Genomic DNA, 14,198 nt, shown 5'->3' with positions numbered 1-14,198 from the left:
TACAGACTCATTTTCATTATTTCAAAAATGTCCGATTTGCTCCACAAAATCCTGTCATAATGAGGACCAAAACCTTATTCATTCATGTTTCCTTATTCCCTGACACAAAGTTACTTAATACTTGTTACTGAATGAATAGTACTCTAAATAGAGCATTGGAGTAATTGAGATATACCATTTAGTATCATCATCAAAGGGATGATCAGACACCTGCTATCTTTCAGCAATTGGTAAAGAGTAAAAAGACACAATGTATTACCCTCTGGAACTTAAAAACCACAGGGAGAAAGAGGCATCACTGAGATAGCATGTCAAAAACACTGAACAAACAAATAACGTCTACAGATAAAAATCATCTTCTGGTGTATTTCCTTTGATGAAGGCCTGAAGTGTATTACTAGATCTTAGCAAAAGAAACATCATTCCAGGTTCTATTCTTTAAATCATGAAAGACTATGTAATGTGGAGGGAGGATATTAGGTCCAGAAGATAGCAATTTCTGCCCAGACAAGGTGCTTTGGGAAAGGTGTCACCTTTCCCAAATATATCTCCCAAAATAAATTTATTTAACCCAAAAATAGAGATTGAACCCAAATACATGGCAATAATAATAAGCATCACCAGTTGTAAGCCAAAATATAAAACAATTTAGGCATCTGGTGGACTTAAACTGGAAAAGTAAAGAGCCAACCATAAGACATTTCCTGGTCAAAAAAAGCATTCCACTGGTCCCTGAATAAAGCCACCACAGTGCCAGTCTCACTTCTCTGTGGTAACCTGATATTCAAGAACCTGCTTCCTGGCTTGTTCCTATTAACTCTCTGTATACAACTTCCATGACTGCAGCATATATCAGGAACTAAACAATTCTGGAAGGTTTATAACTTCTAAAGACAACAGATCAAGTGTCATCATGAAGTTCATATCTGGATGCCTAAGACAATGTGATGGGAGGAGCAGAAGAGGAAGGAGAAGAGGGAGAGACAAAAGGAAATTTAATATTTAAATGGAGGCTCTTCACGTTCATTTTCATTTATTCTCTAGAAAGAAGACACAGTTTTTAAGTATGTGTGATCATTCAATCTACTTGACTCTATTAACCTTCCTACACATAGACATTCACTTGGTGATACTGGCTTGTGGCCCAAGACAGGAACCAGTTAAACTTCCTGGGCATATTTCTTTCTGCACAACCAGTCTGCAGTGGGTGCAATTGCTTTATCAGTGTGGTGAGCTGCAAGAAAGTCAAGCATATGCAATGCCATCATCAAGAGTGATAATATTAAATGTCACAATGAAACCCCCTACACAGCTATTATATAATAATAAAAACATTAAAGAAAAGAAAAAGAGTGACAATATTAAGAAACCTCTCTCCTCCACAAATACGATGGCTAGTGATAAATCAGAAAGCTTCTCACCATGACATTAGCTTAAATGTATTCACAGAACAAGTTACCTGATCAAGGACATCTGAAAACTGTCTAAGTTTGCTAAGTTCCACCAAATTCAGCCAAGTCATGTCCAGGATCCATTTTGATGGTTTTGGAGGACAGGTTTTAAGATCCAGTGAGGCACCACCTTTAAAATTAAACATATAACTCTACCTGATTTTTCTTCTTTAAAGAAACAATATACCTAGTAAATTTTTGCTTAAAATTTTTTAATTATAATTATTTTACTATTTGGAACTTCTGAGGCACAAAATTTTAAGAAGTAGTAAAGAACATGCTTTAAAATTGAGCAAATGAATAGATGATTTTTAAAAAACACATTCAATAATTAGCAATATAGCCTAGAAAACCACAGATGCTGGATTCTAGCTCCACCTGGCTAAGGTCTAGGATAAGTCATCTTATCTGTCTGGGCCTCTACTTCTTCTATTGTAAAAAGGGAATAGTGAAGTCTGAGTATCATGATATAAATGCATAAACTGCATACACAGGATTGAGGGCATATCAGTGGTTACTGAATGAGCACCTATTGTCAAATGAAGAGTGGCCCAATATTGGCATAGCTAATTTTAAATGGAGAATTTGCCTGTAAATGTCAGTAGCGTTAGATGTGTTTAAAGCATTCTCTTCAACAAACATGTTTATTATTTACATCCCTGTTGATCTCTGTGCTACATCAGCTATATTTGGTCAATCTAACTACAACAAAAATTTTTATTTGGTACTCACACCCACCTTTTCACTCATAAATCATCTAAGTTCACCCAACTCACATCACTCTTCCAGCACTAAAATATAAATACCATCTTAAAAATATTATTGTTGCCATTTCATAAAAACTCAATAGGTAAGCAATAGTACTTAAAATCAAAGAAAGTGTTGGGAAAGTTTCTGTAAGGTAAACTACCTAATAAATAACATCCATTAAAGTAGTTCAGGGAAAATATGCTGTAAGCATTACTCTTAAAAGGATAACCAGTCCATTTGGCCACCTTTAAAACAGAATAGGTTATAAACAAATAATTATACTCAAGAGAGTTATTGAGCCAAACTCTGTCCAGGCACCACAAGCACCACTGAATTGTTATCTTTTGCCAAATTCATCTTAGTATATTTACAAGGTGAATGTGGCCATGAATCCATTTCAATGAATACATTAGCTCATAAAATCAAAACATATTGTTTTAACTCCAGGGAATAGTTAAAGACCTAATGACAGTGCCATTGTGTCGAATAAATGTTGGCCAATTTCCATGGCAACTGCTCATTTTCTAGCCAACTGAAAAGAATGAGGTACTCACCAGTGGATTAAGGAAAGGTTATTCTTGGAAAAGAAAGGTTGTCCCTTTCACACCAAAGCATTGTCCAATGTTTAGAGGAAGGCAGCTATTCTGTGAATATCTTTTTTTTTTTTTTTTTAGGGTCTAGGAATCAGAATTTTATTTTTTTTTCATTTTTCTTTTATTATTCATATGTGCATACAAGGCTTGGTTCATTTCTCCTCCCTGCCCCCACTCCCTCCCTTACCACCCACTCCACCCCCTACCGCTCCCCCCCTCAATACCCAGCAGAAACTATTTTGCCCTTATCTCTAATTTTGTTGTAGAGAGAGTATAAGCAATAATAGGAAGGAACAAGGGGTTTTGCTGGTTGAGATAAGGATAGCTATACAGGGCATTGACTCACATTGATTTCCTGTGCGTGGGTGTTACCTTCTAGGTTAATTCTTTTTGATCTAACCTTTTCTCTAGCTCCTGGTCCCCTTTTCCTATTGGCCTCAGTTGCTTTAAGGTATCTGCTTTAGTTTCTCTGCATTAAGGGCAACAAATGCTAGCTAGTTTTTTAGGTGTCTTACCTATCCTCACCCCTCCCTTGTGTGCTAAAGCTTTTATCATGTGCTCATAGTCCACTCCCCTTGTTGTGTTTGCCCTTAATCTAATGTCCACATATGAGGGAGAACATACGATTTTTGGTCTTTTGGGCCATGCTAACCTCACTCAGAATGATGTTCTCCAATTCCATCCATTTACCAGCGAATGATAACATTTCGTTCTTCTTCATGGCTGCATAAAATTCCATTGTGTATAGATACCACATTTTCTTAATCCATTCGTCAGTGCTGGGGCATCTTGGCTGTTTCCATAACTTGGCTATTGTGAATAGTGCCGCAATAAACATGGATGTGCAGGTGCCTCTGGAGTAACAGTCTTTTGGGTATATCCCCAGGAGTGGTATTACTGGATCAAATGGTAGATCGATGTCCAGCTTTTTAAGTAGCCTCCAAATTTTTTTCCAGAGTGGTTGTACTAGTCTACATTCCCACCAACAGTGTAAGAGGGTTCCTTTTTCCCCACATCCTCGCCAACACCTGTTGTTGGTGGTGTTGCTGATGATGGCTATTCTAACAGGGGTGAGGTGGAATCTTAGTGTGGTTTTAATTTGCATTTCCTTTATTGCTAGAGATGGTGAGCATTTTTTCATGTGTTTTCTGGCCATTTGAATTTCTTCTTTTGAGAAAGTTCTGTTTAGTTCACATGCCCATTTCTTTATTGGTTCATTAGTTTTGGGAGAATTTAGTTTTTTAAGTTCCCTGTATATTCTGGTTATCAGTCCTTTGTCTGATGTATAATTGGCAAATATTTTCTCCCACTCTGTGGGTGTTCTCTTCAGTTTAGAGACCATTTCTTTTGATGTACAGAAGCTTTTTAGTTTTATGAGGTCCCATTTATCTATGCTATCTCTTAGTTGCTGTGTTGCTGGGGTTTCATTGAGAAAGTTCTTACCTATACCTACTAACTCCAGAGTATTTCCTACTCTTTCTTGTATCAACTTAAGAGTTTGGGGTCTGATATTAAGCTCCTTGATCCATTTTGAGTTAATCTTGGTATAGGGTGATATACATGGATCTAGTTTCAGTTTTTTGCAGAGTGCTAACCAGTTTTCCCAGCAGTTTTTGTTGAAGAGGCTGCTATTTCTCCATCGTATATTTTTAGCTCCTTTGTCAAAGACAAGTTGGTTATAGTTGTGTGGCTTCATATCTGGGTCCTCTATTCTGTTCCACTGGTCTTCATGTCTGTTTTTGTGCCAGTACCATGCTGTTTTTATTGTTATTGCTTTGTAATATAGTTTGAAGTCAGGTATTGTGATACCTCCTGCATTGTTCTTTTGACTGAGTATTGCCTTGGCTATTCGTGGCCTCTTGTGTTTCCATATAAATTTCACAGTAGATTTTTCAATCTCTTTAATGAATGCCATTGGAATTTTGATGGGAATTGCATTAAACATGTAGATTACTTTTGGGAGTATCGACATTTTTACTATGTTGATTCTACCAATCCATGAGCATGGGAGATCTCTCCACTTTCTATAGTCTTCCTCAATCTCTTTCTTCAGAAGTGTATAGTTTTCCTTGTAGAGGTCTTTCGCATCTTTTGTTAGGTTTACACCTAAGTATTTGATTTTGTTTGAGGCTATTGTAAATGGAATTGTTTTCATACATTCTTTTTCCGTTTGCTCATTGTTAGTGTATAGAAATGCTAATGATTTTTCTATGTGTGGAGACTCTTGATTGCTGCTTCAATTTCATTTTGTGTTATAGGTCTATTCAGGTGATTAATTTCCTCTTGGTTCAGTTTTGGATGATCATATGTATCTAGAAATCTGTCCATTTCTTTTAGATTTTCAAATTTATTTGAATATAGGTTCTCAAAGTAGTCTCTGATGATTTCCTGGACTTCCATGGTGTTTATTGTTATCTCCCCTTTTGCATTCCTAATTCTACTAATTTGGGTTTTTTCTCTCCTCATTTTAGTCAGGTTTTCCAGGGGTCTATCGATCTTGTTTATTTTTTCAAAGAACCAACTTTTTGTTTCATTAATTCTTTGTATGGTTTTTTTGGTTTCTATTTCATTGATTTCAGCTCTTATTTTTATTATTTCTCTCCTATTTGTTTTGGGATTTGCTTGTTCTTGTTTTTCTAGGAGTTTGAGATGTATCATTAGGTCATTGATTTGGGATCTTTCAATCTTTTTAATATATGCACTCATGGCTATAAACTTTCCTCTCAAGACTGCGTTAGCTGTGTCCCATAGGTTCCGGTAGGTTGTGTTTTCATTTTCATTGACTTCCAGGAAATTTTTAATTTCCTCTTTTATTGCATCGATGATCCATTCTTCATTAAGTAATGAGTTATTTAGTTTCCAGCTGTTTGCATGTTTTTTGTCTTTACTTTTGTTGTTGAGTTCTACTTTTACTGCATTGTGGTCAGATAGTATGCATGGTATTATTTCTATTTTCTTATATTTGCTGAGGCTTGCTTTGTGCCCTAGGATATGATCTATTTTGGAGAAGGTACCATGGGCTGCTGAGAAGAATGTATATTGTGTAGAGGTTGGATGAAATGTTCTGTAGACATCTACTAGGTCCATTTGATCTATTGCATATTTTAGATCTTGGATTTCTTTATTGAGTTTTTGTTTGGATGACCTATCTATTGATGATAATGGAGTGTTAAACTCTCCCACAACCACTGTGTTGGCGTTTATATATGCTTTTAGGTCTTTCAGGGTATGTTTGATGAAATTGGGTGCGTTGACATTGGGTGCATACAGATTGATGATTATTATTTCCTTTTGGTCTATTTCCCCTTTTATTAGTATGGAATGTCCTTCTTTATCTCGTTTGATCAATGTAGGTTTGAAGTCTACTTTGTCAGAGATAAGTATTGCTACTCCTGCTTGTTTTCGGGGGCCATTGGCTTGGTAAATCTTCTTCCAGCCTTTCATCCTTAGCCTATGCTTATTTCTGTCGGTGAGATGAGTCTCCTGTAAGCAACAAATTGTTGGATCTTCTTTTTTAATCCATTTTGTCAAACGGTGTCTTTTGATGGGTGAATTAAGTCCATTAACATTAAACGTTAGTACTGATAGGTATGTGGTGATCCCTGCCATTTAGTTATCTTAGCTGTTTGAAGGTTTGATTGTGTGTGCCTAACTTGATGTTACTCTCTACTGTCTGATATTCTGTGAATATCTTGCCTGCTACAAAAGTGTACAACAGGGCAAGAGCAATGATTGTATTTTGGGGGAGGGATGTATCTTATTCTTGTATTACATGGCACCAGATTAAACAGACTCTTGAAAGGAATCATTCCAAGAAAGGAATGATTCAAAAGAAATTCTCAAATGATTGACAGTAACATCATTCTCTTCATTCCTTGAACTCTTGCTTTGGGGAAAAAGGTAATCTTGGGTTTTTACCATAAAACTTTGTAAAAATGCATGTAGAAGCATGTATATAGTAAAAGATTTACACAAGTTATACCACACAATCATAAAGTGAGGAAAAGTCATAAAGGGGAAAGACTAAGGAAATTCTTGAAAGCCACCTGGACTGATCCTTTACCACCTTAGAGGTGAATAAAAGACAAATAACAAAACACTATTGCTATTTGTTACAGTTCTTGGTGCTACAATAAAATACCATTTACTGGGTGCCACTCTGCTTACAAACAATAAAATTCATTCATCACAGTTCTGGAATATGGAAGCCTAAGATCAAGACACCAGCAGATTTAGTATCTATTAGGAAATGAGCCATCATATCCCTATCATAGCCATATTCCCAATGCAACCTCACATGGTGGGAGGGGTGAGGGGACTTTCAAAAGCCTCTTCTAAGAATATTAGTCTCATTGATGAGGGCTTTTTTCCTGTGACTTAATCACCTCCCAAAGTCACCACCTTTTAATACTAATACTTCTAATAAATAGGGACATGTACATGTCTGCCCTGGAGTAAATGTAGGTCCATATTCATACATACATTGATACAACACATTTTCATACTTATATGCATATGACTATGTTGTAGACTCTACTATCCTTGCTTTATAGATGAGGAAACTGAAGTATGAAAACATTAAATGACCTGCTCAAGACTACACATCAAAAAATTGACAAGGTCATAATGAAAGTTACATAAAATATTTGTAAGAATGTTTAAATGAGGGAGAGGTTCAGGAAAGGGGAACAAGAAAAAGGAATACACAGGGTGAATATGCATGCATGGAAATTTTATAATGAGCCCTCTCACTGTTTATAATTAATGTACACCAATTAAAATGCAAAAGTTTTTAACAAAAAGAATTGGCAAAGCCAACATAGTAGCTCTCATCTTTCTAATTTCAACTTTCCTAACACAATAAACTTGATATCATATAGCAGCAACAAAACCTCATTTGTTGAGATTTGAAGTTAGAGACATTTTGTTTGTTAGGCCTGATGGCTCATGCATGTAATTCTAGCTACATGGGAGGTAGAGATTGGGAGAACTGTGACTCAAGGATAGCATGGGCAAAAAGTTAGTGAGGCCCTAATCAACCAATAAGCAAGACATGGTGACACATGCCTGTGATCCAGCTACTCAGAAGTCGTAAACAGGAGAATCATGGCCTAGGCTGGCCCTGGAGAAAAACGTAAGAACTACAGCATAAAAGACTGGTGGCATGCCTCAAGTGCAAGCCCAGGTGGAAGGAAGGAAGAATGGAAGGGAGGGAAGGAGGGAGGGAGGGAGAGAGGGAAAGAGGGAGAGAGGGAGGGATGGAGGAAGGAACACACTAACGAAGGAACAAAGGAAGGAAGATTTGGTTTATGTTGGTTTATGGATCTCTCTCTCACTCTCTCTCTTTCTCTTTCTTATCTATAGCCCTTGAACCTTTGTTTCTTATCTCCTTACATCTGAACTTTATTTTCTGGCATCCTAAATTCAGACATGTGAAGATGAATAGCTAGATACAACACATGAGATAAACACGAAGTTACGGGATTTGTCTTCTTCTCCAAGGAACCCTTACTATGCTCCTGATTTCTGGCCTCAGGCACCAGTCTCACTCAGTTAGCAGAGCGTTCCTAATGAGCAGTTGTTCCTGACATTCTTAATTCTGGCATGAAATGCATTTCCTCATGGAAATAAAATTGAACAATGTCCAGGTCTGGTTGACATACTGCAAAGCATATAGTTTAGTAGAATGATAACAAATATGAGATTCAGACATAAGAGATGACAGTTAAAATACTGGCTTTGCCATTTTCTTGATAAATAGTATTGAGCATTGCATTTTAACCTTTCAAAGCTTCAGTCTCCACATCTAAAACAAGACCGGCAAAATGTATATAATGGGATTGTTGAGAATTCATGTAAGTCATGTAAATCCTAGTACACAAAATAGGCTCAGCAAATGACAGGTATTGTTAAATTATCTTCAGAAGTATGCTGTATTTTGATTAATCTGATGTTTGTATAGATTTGACAAGTTTTTGTGTGTGTTGGGTATTCCCTAGTTACTTATAGCACTGCTTTGTAAATCTGAAAACTTTGCTGAGAACTATCTCTGCAAAGACTTTTAAATAACTTAAAATGTTATTTGGAGAGTGTTTTCGTCTAAATGTATCCTCCCAAAATCATCCATTGAAATCTGAATCCCCAATTATTATGGTATAAGGAGGTGAGACTGATGGAAGGTGATTGAGATCAGATGAGATCTCAGAGGTGAACTCTTATAAATGGGATTAGTGTCCTCACAGGAGTCAGTCACAGAGAGCTTGCTTCCTTCCTTTTCTGTTCTTTGCCATGAGAAGATGCAATGAGAAGTCAGTCAATTACAAACCAAAAGAACACTCTCATGGACACCTGTTTGCTGTACCTTGGCTCAGACTTCCAGCCTCTAGCACAGTAAGAAGTAAGTTTTGGTGGTGTTGTAACAGCCTGAACTAAGACAAACTTTAAGTATTTTCCAGACATTCAAGAATATGACCACAAATTTTTGTCTCCAAGCCTTATGTTTTGTTCTAGTGGCCCAAAGAATACCTGTGGTGAGTGCTTCAGTAGATGTAGGATAAATAGTCAATGGAATGAGTGGTACAATTGCCTCAGCCCCTCCACCCTACGACCCTAGTCATTTGGCTTTATCTCCATCACTTCATATTCACTCCCACATGAGGCTTCAATGCTGGCTCCCCTGACTTCAACATTCTTCCTCTAAATGTCCCTGTCACCAACACCTCTTGGTCTTTCAAATATTTGATCACCTTAGGCCTATCCTATTAGAGATCCTATTAAATACCCTATTGAAAGTTTTTAAGCCACCCCACCCATTCCTCATACCCTATAACTCACCATTCCTCCTTTCTGAACTTTCCTGTATGTTTACTGTCTTCTCACATACTACACAATTTACTTATTATTTCATTATTTTCTGAATCCTCTCCAAATGTATATGGACTCTACAAGGGGTTTTGCTCACTGATATGTCTGTTCCATGCCCTGGAACAAGTAGATTTTCATTATTTATTCAATAAATGAACAAATAAAATATCTCACATAGATGTATCTAAAACGAAATGCAAGGAAATCATTATGACCAAAATTTTTTTTAAATACTGCAAAGGGCCTTCCCAATAATTCTGACATTTGGACCTGTGTGCAATTCTTTCTACTGACCTTTAATAAGAGTGAGAAACTCATCATGCTTGACTCGGTTCCTCTGGATGTCAATCTTTAGGGTTAGCAACAAAGTGAACAGGAATTTGTGTTCCTCGTACAACCCTCGGACAGCACACTTATAAACCTCATAGGTCATGTGCTCGATGATATTAGCAATCCTCTTGCTAGGAATTGGGCTCTTGGCGGACCTGAGGAAGAGAGCATTTAAATCAGGCTTTTCAATTGTCCATAATAACAGAGTCTTTAATGTAGAATAAGGAACTTTGGAGGTCCAATTTTTATTTTTACAGATCAAGAGTAAGTTTCTTAAATCTAACATAGCAGTCATTCTCTCAATGTGAAACAACGTAACAGATCCTCAATGTTGTCTAAATCAATTTTACCCACAGGACATTATCACTTACAGCCATGTCTTAGGAATGTTCTTGTTTAGCAGAAACACATGGAACCAAAGGAATCAAATCAGTGTTTGAATAGTTGGTATGAAATTCTCTGGGCATTAAATGGAAAACAAGCATGACTTCTCAACACACTAGTAATTACACTAATCTTAGATTTTGAAAAGAAAAAAGACTTTAACAAAGAAAAAGGAAGTTATAAAGGTACTGTCATCATTCTAGTCCACAGATAAAGAATTCAGCTATGCTTCCTGAGAACAGACGTACCTGGCTAAAGAAAGGTCAAACAGGCCCAGAAACTGACGGAGCGAAGTCTGATACATCTCATTAACCAAGCGCATCTCCGTGATGAGGAAGTAAAGGGTGCTGCCCCGTGTAGCAACTGAAAGACAGAGAACAAGGATGCATGTACCTGCGAGAGTGGAAATGAGTGAGCCGTGCAAGCACATCGGCCTGAACTCCAAATGAAAACAACTCCTTTCTCTCTTATCAGTGGCTGCCTACGCGCAATGGGACATCTAGAGCATCTCATTTGTTAATCACTGAATTCTATGTGCAAGCTTTGCATAAGTGCTCTGCTATATGTATTCAGCAAACACTACTTCCCATTTTAGAAGCTCCAGCCCCCTTATAAATATATTTTATGGTGTTTTGCCACAAGTAGAAAAGACAACCAAGGGAATTTCACAGATTTTGTACTTAATCCCCAGCAAGTGACATAACCTTTTCTGAAACTCATGAAGGAGACATGCCTAACTTTGACCCCAAGTGTGCAAAACAAGCCATCACAAAGATGATGCTCTTGACTCTGGACCAGTAGATGATACTGTGTCAACTCTATTTCCCTCAAGAAAAGATAAATTACTAAAGGATAGTAATTGAATACATACAGTGGATTGCTTAAGCAATCAATGAACATCTATTTGCAAATTGGTGGCTGAGGTTAAACACCAAAGAACCAGCTTCCTAACACAGACCATAAACAAAATACTGGCATATTATTACAAATGATAAACAATGAGGGAACAGTCTACAGTATCACAAAATGCCTCAGATTTCACTCATTTGTAGCCAGACATTTTAAAAAATTTCCCTCTTTACTTTCTAACTTAAGAGTAAGTTCACTAAAACCTTGAAATATTTCCCAACTAACATGAACTACAAACATCTAGAAAGTTTGTGCCATTATATAATTTCGACATCTCAAATCTACCAAAGTTCCCTAAAGAAATGTCACAGAACATAATTGGCCACCCCACTTTGCATAGCCATTTGCATAACTCCCTTACTTCATTCTCTTTCTTGCTCCATTTTCCTGTGACATTTGTCTTTCATTACCAGACTCACCAGGTCTGTATTCCTCCCGAGCCGAATTAATTTGAATTTCTGTCTCAGCAGAAATTTCCAACTTCTGTGTCACCTCTTCTGCTGTCTTTTTGGTGTTGCTCAGCACAGCAATGAGACTCTCATCTTCCACCAGGGACCCCTGAGTACTCGTCAGGCGCAACAGCAAACTATCTTCCAGTTCCTTCATCCTTCTTTTGTTTGCAGTTACATCTTCCATAAGATGAATTCTCTCTCTCTCCAATTCCTGTTAAATTACATAAATATATTTCTTTCTACATGAACAAGTATTTGGGGACATTCTCTAAAGAGTGCACTTAGCTGGCTGACCTCAAGCATGTGTACTGTACTGTAGCTATCATACTTGACTGCAAGACACATGGACATCCAGAAAGGAGAAATTGCTAAAAATGGTACCATTATCCCCATTATAACTTATTTTCTAAGTCAAATAATCTTTAGTTATTTTGTGATTATATTCAACATACAAATATGTTATTTTACAGATACATACATAGATAAAGCTATAGAAATATCTATACATACAGATACAGATATACAGTCCAAAAGATTGAACTCAGGGCCTCACACTTGGTAGGCAAGTGCTTTACCACTTTGCTTTTAGTTTGTTTTTCAGAGGGGCTTGCTGATAACTGCCTGCACTGGCCTCAGTCCGAAATCCTCCTACCTCTGACTCTCAAGTAGCTGGGACCAGAAGTGAGCAACACTGTACTTGGCTTGTTTTAGAGATAGAGTCTCACTAACTTTTGCCAGGGCTGGCTTCCTTTGAACCCAGATTCTTCCGTCTCTTCCTACTGAATAACTGGGATTATAGGTATGTGCCACCTTGTCTAGACCTTAAAGGTAAAATATATTTGAAAACAAATTCACAGATCTTACATTAAATTTATTTACTTCTGTTTACTTTATTCTTTAAAAGAGTTTTTCCATTATTTGAATGTGATCACTTCAAATTTGCTGGTTGAAATAGCATCCAATTCTTCATACTTAGGTAAGGAGCCTACAGGTTACTATAAATACATTTAAACTGAAAAATCTTAAAAGGCAGGCATGATGATGCTTGCAATTCCAGCACTCAAGGTGGAGGCAGTAGGATCAAGAGTTCAAGGCTAATCTAGGCTACATAGCAAGACCATGTCTCAAAAATAATTTTTTTAATCTTCCTGAAAAAGTACTATCCTCTCCAAAAAAGTGAAGGTTTGTATCTCTCCAAAAGACTTTGCAGTTAACAACGAGAGTAAGGCATTGAGAAAGTACTCACTTCGTTGATTTTTTTTTCTTTCTTTCTCTTGGCAGCATGGAGAGGGAGAAAGGAAGAAATTCAAGTGACACTGAGAAAGACAAAGGAAGTATGAAGCCTGATGCTGGGGAACAAGTTAAATTATACATGGAAGTGAAATAGTTATGTTTATGAGAGACTATATAACTGAAAACTATGGTTACATGCAGGTGACTTGGACAGCAAAATCACGAGAAAGTACTTCTGGCAGTTCTGAGTGTGACTCAGTAGATCTACCTGGGCATATGGTGTCAAAGTTCAAATTCCTTCAGCAGCATCAGATATTCAGAAAATACCTCAGTAGCTTTTCAGATTTTACTGCCGATTGAGAGAACCAGAAACCTATGCAGTGATGGATCATATGAAATCAATAACATAATAGAGCTACTCATTAATTGCATGATTAATTATGTGATTTATTTCTATTATGATCCAGTATTCACACAAACATTCAAGGGAAAGGAGCAGCCAGACCTAGCCAAAGCCTTCCAACTACCGATCATTTTAATCAGAATAAAAGATCCTTATCGAGGTCTTTGAGGTTAGCTCTATCAAGCTGTCCTCTTTCCTATTATTACAGGGACCTCATTTCCTACTATTTCTCCCTCCTTTTTGCCAAAATCAGTATTCCATAACTCTGTGAGTTTCAAACCTGAATGCAAAAGGATCACCTGGAAGGTATGTTTAGTAGCTTTGGGACAGGGTCCAAGCATTTGCACTTCTAATATATTTCAGAAGATGAGATGCTTCTAGTCTGGATGCCACACTTAGAGACCCACTGCCCTAAACACAAAGCACTTTCCTGTCTCAGGTCTTCTGCACTGGTTGGTCATTTGTCATGGCTGCTCTTCTCCCACATAATTCATTTTCTTCAATTCTTCCTTAAATGCACCTTCTCATCCAGGCCCACACTGACTATCCTAAAATTGCAGTCTGCCACTTGATTCCCCAGTTCTTATGATGTTATGCTTCATGTTTTGATAGTATTTAATATCTTCCACAAAACATAAATACTTATTCATGTTATGTTCTAGGGGTAGGTTATTTTTTTTGCAGGGGGGAGGAAGTGGTGTCCATTCTGTTTATTCTTATGTCCTCCAAATTTTATCAGGCACTCAATACTGTGCAATGAATGAATTATTAAATGATATATCTTTTCAAGTTGATAAACTGAAACACATAGTGAACTGGAAAATTTAGT

At 37.1% G+C, this 14,198-nt stretch overlaps 1 protein-coding gene across 2 annotated transcripts in view; it reads right to left on the bottom strand.

Moving 5' to 3' along the window:
- Window positions 1–14,198, bottom strand: part of Dnah5 (dynein axonemal heavy chain 5) — a 312,016-nt gene that overhangs the window by 30,094 nt on the left and 267,724 nt on the right. For both annotated transcript variants that reach the window (XM_074077723.1, XM_074077724.1), the window contains 4 exons: window positions 11,701–11,944; window positions 10,621–10,735; window positions 9,953–10,143; window positions 1,460–1,581 (listed from right to left, as the gene is read on the bottom strand). In XM_074077723.1, the coding sequence (XP_073933824.1) occupies window positions 1,460–1,581; window positions 9,953–10,143; window positions 10,621–10,735; window positions 11,701–11,944 (672 nt within the window). The remainder of the gene's footprint in view (window positions 1–1,459; window positions 1,582–9,952; window positions 10,144–10,620; window positions 10,736–11,700; window positions 11,945–14,198) is intronic.

This window comes from Castor canadensis, chromosome 6 (assembly GCF_047511655.1).
Source record: "Castor canadensis chromosome 6, mCasCan1.hap1v2, whole genome shotgun sequence".
In the NCBI taxonomy this organism is placed as follows: domain Eukaryota; kingdom Metazoa; phylum Chordata; class Mammalia; order Rodentia; family Castoridae; genus Castor; species Castor canadensis.
The sequence above is the reverse complement of the archived record's forward strand: the minus strand, read 5'-3'. Positions and strand labels throughout refer to the sequence as shown.